General features: G+C 37.1%; 2 protein-coding genes across 2 annotated transcripts; one reads left to right on the top strand and one right to left on the bottom strand.

Annotated features, from left to right (window-relative positions):
- Positions 1–59: 59 nt before the first annotated feature.
- Positions 60–3,573, top strand: LOC149001129 (small RNA-binding protein 11, chloroplastic-like). Its single transcript, XM_089141073.1, has 4 exons — positions 60–281; positions 361–429; positions 520–626; positions 2,500–3,573. The coding sequence occupies exons 1-4, from the start codon at positions 170–172 to the stop codon at positions 2,554–2,556; spliced, it is 345 nt and encodes a 114-aa protein (XP_088997199.1). The 5' UTR covers positions 60–169; the 3' UTR covers positions 2,557–3,573.
- A 498-nt stretch (positions 3,574–4,071) lies between these two features.
- Positions 4,072–9,310, bottom strand: LOC149001130 (putative histone chaperone ASF1A). Its single transcript, XM_089140820.1, has 4 exons — positions 9,202–9,310; positions 4,801–4,916; positions 4,209–4,643; positions 4,072–4,101 (listed from the first exon to the last, which is right to left on the bottom strand). Exons 1-3 carry the CDS (start codon positions 9,308–9,310, stop codon positions 4,284–4,286), a joined length of 585 nt encoding a protein of 194 aa, XP_088996946.1. The 3' UTR covers positions 4,072–4,101; positions 4,209–4,283.
- Positions 9,311–10,294: the final 984 nt, after the last annotated feature.

Below are 10,294 nucleotides of genomic sequence, written 5' to 3' on the forward strand. Positions count from 1 at the left end.
AGATTGTTATCCCGTGACGGGGAGGTGATCGAGATACGCAGCAAGTGGAAACAGGATACGCGATCGTGTGGCAATGGAGTTGGATCTGCCACCGTAATCGAAGGGACATTAGCTTCCCAATACTGCAATACACCATTGCCGACGACGATGATCGATTCAAGGGTTTGTGATGGCAGCTGTTTCACTGAGGCAGTTGACAGGAAATCCATGCTTAGGGTTTTCAAGAACTTGGAGACCTATGCATTTCGTGAGGACGCTCAGCACCCAGCTCTTCGTCAGCAGTAAATTTCTTCTCAATCAAAGCCCCTACTTTCTTTTTCTTTCTGTAGAATACCCATTTCGTTTTTTCTTTTTTGTTAGGGTTATCATATTACACCACAGATAAAGCTTTGAAAGAACTGTTTCAGCCATTCGGTAAAGTTACAGAAGGTAAGTTCTTTCCTTTTATTCTCTTTAATTGTGGGCCTTTTTCTCCCTCCCCTTCTGCATTAGAAACATGTTCCCGTGATTGCTTTTCAGCTAGATTGGTTAAGGACTCAACTACCCTGAGGCACAAAGGTTTCGGTTTCGTGACTTTTGAATCTGCTGCTGAAGCACACAAGGCATTGCAGGCCATGGATGGAAGGGTATAACTGCTTTTCCCTCAGTTCTTTATCCCTGATTAATGTCTACAGCACTGGATTTTCGTTGAACTTCCTTTTTTTTCGGGTGTGCTTTGTAATTTGTTGATGTGCTTCTCTAGTCTTTAGTCTTTAGTCTGATTGCCCGAGTAAAAGGATTGATAAGTTTTTCGTTATATGTCTATACATTTAAAAATTGATCAGTCTAGTCTCTTACAGCATCGATTATTTTTGTGATATGTCTTGCTTTTTAGATAGAAAGGCATCAAGTTTCAATACAGGATCAGCCCTTGGCTTGTGAAACTGGATCAAAACACAAATTTTCTTTTTATTTGTTCATATCTGTTGTAGGTTGGTAAGTTTCTAGCATAACCTGCAATTTAATGCTAGACAATGCAGATATCAGTTGGGAAAAGTAGAAAAATGGAACAGTTGTCCTCAAAATATGTTGTGAGAAAAATTGGACAAATCATTAGTAGCTTCTTCTACCCAAAATATTTAACTGTTCAGTTTTTGCACTTACATTATTTGGGAGGTTGCTGCTTCCAAAAACTTTATTCCATGAAATAAGTCGCCTCAGTCATTTCCTCGGTGAAGTGTTTTGACCCTAATAGAGTAACCGGCAAGCTTATTGTTACTTCAGTGTAAGTAATGTTATTTTTCTAGTCACCTTTTAGAAGGCCAAGAGTAGCTCTCGAGAAGGGGGAGGGGGGATTTGTTGTGGAGGGTTATATAGTTATGGCCTAACTTGCATCTCATTGTCTTTGCTGATATAATTATCTCTTACTCCTTGTAGGATGGCAATGTGGTGGTTTAATAATTGGGCTGCCATATTTTGACCCAAACGTACCGTTAATTGGATTTATGTTTTGCCTGGTGTACCTGTGGCAGGTCTCGCGGGGTTTGCACCAGAAACAAGCACGAATTTCATAATAAATTTTAGCCTACATTTTGTTTATTTGTTCTAGTGTATAATTTTTTTTATTCGATTCTCCTACCGTCTGTTGCCTCAGCCTGCTCTTCTGTGTTTTGTGGGTTGGCTTGTTTCCACCATCCTGGTCAGCCAGTGCTGCCCTTGTAGAATGCCTAGCTCTAGCCTCTAGGTGTCTCTGATAAATGCTGCTTGATACTATGAAACATGACTATACTTGACTGGCTAGTTGTTGAGGTGAACCAACATGTTATCACTCAAGTTCTCAAAGGAACAACAGCAACAACAAGCCTTGTCACAACTAAATGGGGTTGGCACAGTCCTCTTAAATCAATCTCTAAGTTTAGCTCTAAGAGCTTATCACAAACATGCACGCACACACACCCTCCAGCTGGATGTGTACAAAAAAAATGAGGAACATTGTATGTTCAGAGAGTTGGGTCTTGGGTTTTTAAAACTGAACTTTTTAATATGCCGATGCCTTCATTCTCCAGTGAACTGTCTTACCCTCTTACTTGCCACAGTTGTTAGATATCACAACATTGAAAACTAGGAAATCCTCTGATAAGAGTTACAATTGAGGAATTAAGGATACTTTCACTATCTCGGTTCACATTTCCATGCTCATGACAAAGTTGTTATCCTCCGTTTCTCTAATCTGTTTATCTACCAAGAAAATTATTGGCTTAAGAATTCCATAAGCTCTCTTCACTTCCAAGACCTAACGTTTGCAACCCTTGGAGCAAAGACCAAATGGAAAAGGTGTCTCATCATTTAGATATCACTAATTCTAATGTACTTTTCTTTCCACTTGCAGTATTGTGGCACATTGTGTCTCACATCATGTGGCATGTCATCCCAAATGTATAAACATGATAGCATTTATTGTTTGTTTAAGACTGGCCCTTTTTTACTCTCCCCTTACACTCATTTATTCTATGTAAGCAGATAGTTGATGGAAGACTGATTTTTGTGGAAGTTGCAAAGACCACAGGACGTGAATGAGAGCAAGGTTGTCGTTTGAAATGCTTTCCTTTCTCCAGTGATTGTCAATTTGGTGAAGGCTTTTGTATCAATCGAGTTACTAGTATCTTTATTCTGAGGAAAACATATACATGTTAGGTGGTTGTCCATTTGGTAAAAGCTTTTGTATCCAATTAAGTTACCAGATCGTTGCTTATGGGGAAAACGTGTTTATATTAGCTATACAATCTGGATCTGCAGGATCAAGATGTCTTTTCGTTTTCTTCTCTGGTGTTTTGCTTGAATTACTTCTTGAGACCACACAATCAGATTGCAATTGGTAATTTATTAGAAACATGTAACATTTGCAGAAATTATTATTATTTTTTTTTTTTTTGGGGCAATTGTAGAAATAGATATTTACATGCAATAGAATCAAATGCTGCAACAGAGTGTGTGAAACCTCGTGTATATGTATCAACTGGAAGTACATGGAACCTAAAGGGGAAGTGGTTGCCTTCGAGGAACAACAGACAGAATAGATAATACATGTTAATTAAGACTTTGGAAATTTACACTAAAGGGATCAAGGGACAAGAGGAAAAAAAATTCACTGTAAACAATGACAACGCAAGAAGCATATTAATAAGAAGTTGATTACTATTTGTGTGAGAAATATGAGAAAGTGCAAGAGTTCGGTACTAACAATCAAAAACATATTGACAAGAAAAAAGTCCCTTGCCATTTCTTTTGTTGGGAGGAGAGGAAAGGAGTCTGGGTTCAATTTTCAGTCAGTCTTTAACAAAGCAACAAAAGCAGCCATGAAACTGATTCTCTTCCTGTATTCTTCTGCAGTACCCTCCGATGGGTATGGTTCAATTTTCAGTCAGTCTCTAACAAAGCAACAAAAGCAGCCATGAAACTGATTCTCTTCCTGTACCCTTCTGCAGTACCCTCTGATGGGTATGAATCAGACCGCATGCACTGTTTCCAGATAAAAGGAAAACAACCTTCCTCAAACTAGCATGGACAAGCCACCCTACAAACTCATGGTCACCTTCCTGTTTCTCCAGATCTTTATCTGTTTCCAGATAAAACGAGAAGTCACAAGGAAAATCCTACTTATTGCACTGATTTTTCTCACAAACTTACTCATATATTGCTTTTACCAGGATACAGAGGGAGGGTGGGGTTCTATACAGGAAACAAAAGTCAATCAGATAGACACAAAGGCTAAGAAGCCTAAGATTGAACTGATCCTCTTTCAGGCCAATTGTCAGTTTTCCTAAAGCACCCAGCTAAAGAGAAAGGAAAAGTATGCAACTAGTTTATGGTATGTTAATACCCCCCGTGTGTGTCTCTCTCTCTCTTCCTCCTTTGAGGAGTGAAAAAATCATTTCACAAGGAGGGAGAGAGAAAGACCTGGGGGTGCAAGCATATTCGTTCCCATCTGCTGCTAAACAAAAATTTCACAGATATGTAAATGAAAAACTTCCACTGGTAGACCACGCTAGCATTGAAAGGAAACAAAACAAAATTTTCACAGCTACCTTTTCGGTTCATCTATATTAGCTGAAACTCCAGAATCTGTAATGGAAGAACACAAACAACATCAATTGAGAGAACCACATGTACACAACATATTACTCAAAGTAATTATAAAGGTACGTTCTCCACTATTGATCAATTCTTACTATGTTTGTGAATACAGTCTAACTCATTTAAGCTGCTATGGCTTAATTTGACATATTCTGTTTCGTTTAGAAGGTTCATGGTTTTTGCTCGTCAGAAGAATCATCTGGTAATGGAGGTGGCTGTTTCCCATTTTCCTGGGTTTCAGTAAGCTGATCAGGGGAAGGCTGTTGCTGTCCTCCGTTCTCATTAGTCTCAAGGTGGAAATTGATTGGGAACTTTGTTACCCTGGGCTGGGCAGCGAATATGTTTCTTTGCACCCTATCTATCAAAACCTTTTGAGGAGGTTCTTCCTTCAGCTTTTCATCATCATAATCATTGTTCACATAGTAGCCGACTCTAACAAATTCCTGCTCTAGATAAGAGCAGGTCAACAGCAGCACTGTGACACCAATAATATCCTCCTCAGGGATCTTTGATGGATCTGGAGGGTCAGCCTGGAAAAAAAGCAAAAATTCCCACAAAAAATATAAATCAATTGCCATAGGTAAGAAACTCAGAAAAGGGACAACACAACTATTTTTTGGCTCCTTCCTATTGGTTTGACAAGAGAAAACTTGAAGCGAGTTCAATTTAAGGGTAATTGAAGTTTACCTGGAAAATAAAGCGATAATTGCCAACCTTCACAGGCCCAACAAAAACATTCTCCAAGAGTTGATCAAAACTCTCGTTGTCGGCAGATCCTACATATATGAGTTTCCACTCCAAATCTGTCATGATGACAAGGTAAAATGTTACAATCTGGCAATGATCAAGGACCAACTCAAAGCTTACAAGATCAACTATGGAGCAACTACGTTTGAACCTTGTAATATTTACTAGACAAACAATAACCAGAGCAGATCCAGTAAAAAAAAATTTAGTTCCTATACTTATGCAGCAATGCAACAGAGAAAAAGCCATCAGTATCTCCTTCATGGGAAATGTCCTGAATTTAAACCTGAAAGGATTCTTCAAAGTTAAGCTCTTTGAAAGTCTCAAACATGGATATGTCCTCAGCTCATAAAAAATTAATGTCTTTTTAAATTTTTTTTTTTGTTATTTTGTTACTGCATTATAAGGCAACTTTCAGTTTCAGTGAAACAATTTCCATTCTTATTCACCCAAAAAACTTGGTTCTTTACCGTAGCCAAGAGAATCTTGAGTGCCAATCCAAAGGCCTATAAATTATTCCCATCCCAAAATCTCCAGGCTAATCACCTTAATATCTACATGTAACATCGTCATACAGTTTACCAAAAAAAAAAAAAAACATCGTCATACAGCTTCATGATTGTACTATTTGGTAGGCTATTGAAAATACAATGATATCAACTGCCAATTGAAACAAAAATAGACAATTCTAACAGTTCTCTGTATAATTTATGTCAGGTCAGGTGGTTATTCAATGAAACCTAAAGATCCAACCCCCATACATCATTATTGGAATGTTGTTAATTGACAACCCTAATTAGATGGAGCACGTAAGCTCTAACAACTAAAATAAGAAAATAATCCATATATAACTTCGACAACAAACATGCCTGAAGCAGAAGTAGATATATACTGCAGAAGTCCTACCAAAAAGTTAAAAAGAATTTCATATACAGAAGTGATCTGCTTCAGTCCACCACACCAATATTGATTTATGAACATTAGTCATGCACAAACTGTTGTCTGGGGCAGCTCAAACATCAGTCAACTAGTTAACCAACTAATCATTTACCATCTCATCCTACCCCTACTCCATAGCAATGAAAAAGCTTCCAATAACACAGGAAATTGTCGTTTTCACTGCATTCCTTTACTGTGCAAATACTGTTCCAACCTTGTATGACAGTTATTTGGCACAAGAAGCACCAAAACTACATTTTCCAAATTTCTAAGTCAAGACTTAATGAAATGAATGCAATGGGTCAAAACTTTCGACCTATTTGGTTCAAACGATAGTAATTAGAGAGGGATCAAAGTAATTATACAGATCAGATATGCAAGATCTTAATTAAGTACAAAATCTGAGATTGAATAACTAAAATTCTTCTATTGCTGGATCCTCAAGTAAGCCTATGGATCCTTGGGATTGGTGGATCTTTTACATCCCACAGTTTTGGGTCATGGATCAAGCCAAGGATCACAACCTGGTATTTCTGCTTAAGTTTGAGAGAGACATGAAGCAATTAAAGATACCAAGGATCACAACCTTATTGTCAAAATGTCTGCAGTCTATGGCATTGCATAAGGCTTTGTTTCGAACCATTGCAAAACCAAAATATCTCAGAGTTCCATGAAATTGCAGAAAAAGTATGTACCATGCTTTCATGTCACATATATGGATAGAATTTTACGAATGATAATGAAGAGATCAGGTTTTTCCATATGTGTAATTGTAGCCGATGAAATACATACTTGACTACTTGATTTGGGCAAATAAAAGCATTAAACTTCTATCAATTAAGCATTAAAATACTTAATAATGTACCAGGCTTTCGGTATTTCGGTGAAATTTTAAGAATTTCAAGGGGTTGTAATTGTAAGCTTTAATTTGTAATTTTTAAATTATAATTGAGATTTAAGTACTCAGATTCATCAAAATTCAGTCAACTGACTCCATTTCGTTTTGGACCAGGTTTCGTTTCAGTAAGTTCAAGACGACCGAAATTTTAAATAAAACCAACCTTAATCATCAGAAGGTGAGGTGATAGCTGTAGGGAGACAGCACTTTCAGCTCTATAAGGATTTCAACGAGGGCATGCTTCTCGGATCAACAAAAAGAGAATCTCTTAGTTATACACCCCTCAGTCTCAGAAAAGGAACTAGATATTCTTGTTCTGTCTTGGGAAACATTAAAACAACCCGAAACTATGAAAAAGATACCTGGTTAATGCCAGAGGATCTTCTTCCAGATAGTTGTGTAAAACTTAGTCAGCCAGATCATGTTCAGAAATTTAGTAAAAGGTAGTTGGATCTCCAATACAAAGGTTGAACCCTATCAGTATGTTTGCCTAGATCTATTTTAATCACTTATATCGGGATTCTTTAGCCTAGATTCCTTGCTTTAAAAAAGATGAAGAATGAAAGAGTAGAACCTATTATGCAAAACGAACAATTGCTTGCTAAATGGATCGACATATTTCCTTTGTCTTGCCAATTTCAAAGAGAATCAGAGTAGTGAAAAATGAGCTCAGAGAACTGAGTTGGTCCAAGTAACAATCCTCTCAAACTTTTTATAGCTTGATCCAGTCACTAATGATGCCAAAGAGAGATCGAAACACCATAACAGAGAAAAGACCAAAGAAGAAAAAGGAAATTATCTATGCCACATCCACATGGGTGGCCAATAGTTTAAGGCAACCTCACAAAGTATGGAACTTATCAACAGCATCCCTGATTTAGAAAAAGAAGATTTCACAAATACCCCCTACCGTTAGCCAAAGGCTATCAAGTAATGATATCAGCAGGTTAATCCTTTTATAGACCATTTTTCCCTTCATGCTATATAAGGTATCTATTCCCCGAAATTGTTTGATTTCAACAATTTTACGACAGATCAGCACTGCAACTTATCACAATTATTGATTCTAATTAAAACATGCACCAGTCTTCATTCTAAATTTGGCTGAAGTAATCAAATTTAAAGCCTTAATATTAAGACATAAAACAATCTCTTCCTTTTTATTTTTTTATAATGAACTCTTCCTTATTTTCACTTTGTTAACATGTAACAAATTTTCAAATCTATATCAATATAGTATCATGCGATAAATGATAAATTACAAAATGGATAACAAAGTAGTACGTGATTTCATAAAACTCAATTACATATGAATGCATGTTACATATGAATGCATGATGATATTGCAAAAAAATTATGGTAAACAGCACATTCAGATCTTCACTGTCACTGCTGTTTCATGCAAATTATGTTTCTAAGATCCTAAGAGAACCCTTCACCTGTGCTCCATTACCATAATCTTATTCATACAAGTTAACAGTATCAATTGGGAGTGGGAGTCTGAAAAGCAATATGTTAATGATTTATTTGAAAACCTAAAATTAAAGCTTTCCAGTTACTACCTAACTTTGTAAGACTTCAGTTGCAAAGAAAACAGATCCTAAAATGAAGCAAGAAAGAAATGAAATCAGACCAACAATCAGCCACACACACAAGGATTTATGTGGCTTGGCTAGATTGCCTATCTACACAATGAGATCTGTTTCACTATCCATAGAGAATAGGGCTACAGTTGCTCATCCTCTCACGTCTCTCAGACTGCATTACAGAGGAAGAACCTCTCTACACATTTATGGTGAAACCCTATACAAGAATTTATTGAAATAACACAAACTAACAGAATACAAGACACCCAAGTCCCAGTAATGATTACTTATGCAAGCCTTTGCAGTAATACAAAACAATAGCAGCTCACACAAATAAGATGAGACATCAAGATGTCTTTCAGATACAAGTATAAAAACTAAAACTTGACATATCTGAAACACCTGCCATAACAACAGATTCTTCTCCATCTGGTTCGCTAATGATAATTAGATATACACAAAAGATAACGAGAAACACAAACTCCAAAAAATAATTTAGATATCATTTCGTAAACCCTGTTCGTACAGCCACCAAATACCAATAAAATTACTTATACGCTATGAATAAACGATGAATAGAGTCAAGAAACAATATTCTTTGGAGGAAGGGGAGATAAAATAAACAAAAAATACCTTCTTTAGAGGAAAACACACTCAAAACAATAGCAGCTCACACGAAAAAGTCAGATACAAGTATACAAACTAGAAGTTGGGATATCTGGAAAACCTGCCATAACAACAGATCCTTCTCCATCTACTTCGCTAATGATAATTAGATATACATAAACTCCGGAAACGAATTTAACTGTCATTTCATAAACCCTGTCTGTACAGCTACCAAATACGAATAAAACCACATAAAGAACCACCAATGACTTATACACTATGAATAAACGACGAAGAAAGTCAAGAAAATACCTTCTCTGAGAGGAAACACACACTCATAGGATATAGTGAACTTAAATTGACTGAGAAATGGAGCTGGATTCTTCAAGACCTCAACGTCTCTGATGATCACAGCGCTCATTCTCTTGATTCGGCAGCGACAAGCAGAAAACCCTAGTCTCTGAAAAACTCAAAGAAGCCAAGCATCGTCCATGGATTCATTTTATACATTAATGATGAAACGGCCGAGGAATGTGAATACGAAATGGAAAGGAAACCAGCGACGAAAAGGGAAGTAAAATGTGCCATGTAGCACATCGGTGGTAGCCGGCAAAAGCGAACGAGGTAACGGTTGCAGCTCGGCGGGAGAATTTGAACATCTGTTATACTGTGCGCAGGAACTGCGCTCAGCTCCCAGCTTTACATTAATATGTTCATATAATGTAAAAAGAAAAAGAAAAAAATGGAAGTTTTCAGCGCCAGCACATAATGAGTTATTCTTTAAAATTAATGCCATCCTTGAGTTATTTAATGACATCAATTTCTTTCATATTTTTTCAGATGGTTCATGGGATTCAACAACTTCTCGTAGTGGTCGTGGAGGGCTTATAAAGACTCCTTCTGGGTCTTTCATAGCTGCTCACATGAGAACAGGTTGGGCTTTATTTGCACAGCAAGTGGAGCTGGAAGCTATATATGACATCATTCAAGTGGCTTCTACTTTAGGTCAAACTCTTTTCTGATTGTCAGGCCGTGGTCTCTAGTCTCCATGATCCTTCTTGTGTTATAGATTGGCATTGTTCCAACTTATTAAGAACTCTTCGTTGGGGTTTGACCGGTGTGTTGTCTTACATATTTCTAGAACATAGAATACTGCTGGAGATTTCTTGGCTAAGGGGGCCGTTGTTTAGGCATCTCTAAAGTTTGGTGGATGCACCCACCTAAAGGACTTGATCCTTTGTACTATGTTCCTATTGGGAGGATTTCCCAAGACTGGTTTCTTTAAATGCATTTCATTTTATGTGTTTGGTCAAAAAAAAAAAAAGGACCTTTATAAGGTGAAAATATATCAAATACACATCCCACTGTTAGGATGACTCTAGGTCACTTCTCTTTAGGGGAGAAT

This window comes from Hakea prostrata, chromosome 11 (genome assembly GCF_041222555.1).
Source record: "Hakea prostrata isolate BN-2017 chromosome 11, UWA_Hpros_2, whole genome shotgun sequence".
Classification (NCBI taxonomy): domain Eukaryota; kingdom Viridiplantae; phylum Streptophyta; class Magnoliopsida; order Proteales; family Proteaceae; genus Hakea; species Hakea prostrata.

Coding starts and splice junctions, on each gene's coding strand:
- LOC149001130 (XM_089140820.1), bottom strand. CDS start 9,310: ATGAGCGCTGTGATCATCAGAGACGTTGAGGTCTTGAAGAATCCAGCT. Junction 4,917..9,201: donor TGTGTTTCCTCTCAGAGAAG/GTATTTTCTTGA, acceptor TCATCATGACAG/ATTTGGAGTGGAAACTCATA. Junction 4,644..4,800: donor ATTATCGCTTTATTTTCCAG/GTAAACTTCAAT, acceptor CTTTTTTTCCAG/GCTGACCCTCCAGATCCATC.
- LOC149001129 (XM_089141073.1), top strand. CDS start 170: ATGGCAGCTGTTTCACTGAGGCAGTTGACAGGAAATCCATGCTTAGGG. Junction 282..360: donor CACCCAGCTCTTCGTCAGCA/GTAAATTTCTTC, acceptor CTTTTTTGTTAG/GGTTATCATATTACACCACA. Junction 430..519: donor ATTCGGTAAAGTTACAGAAG/GTAAGTTCTTTC, acceptor ATTGCTTTTCAG/CTAGATTGGTTAAGGACTCA.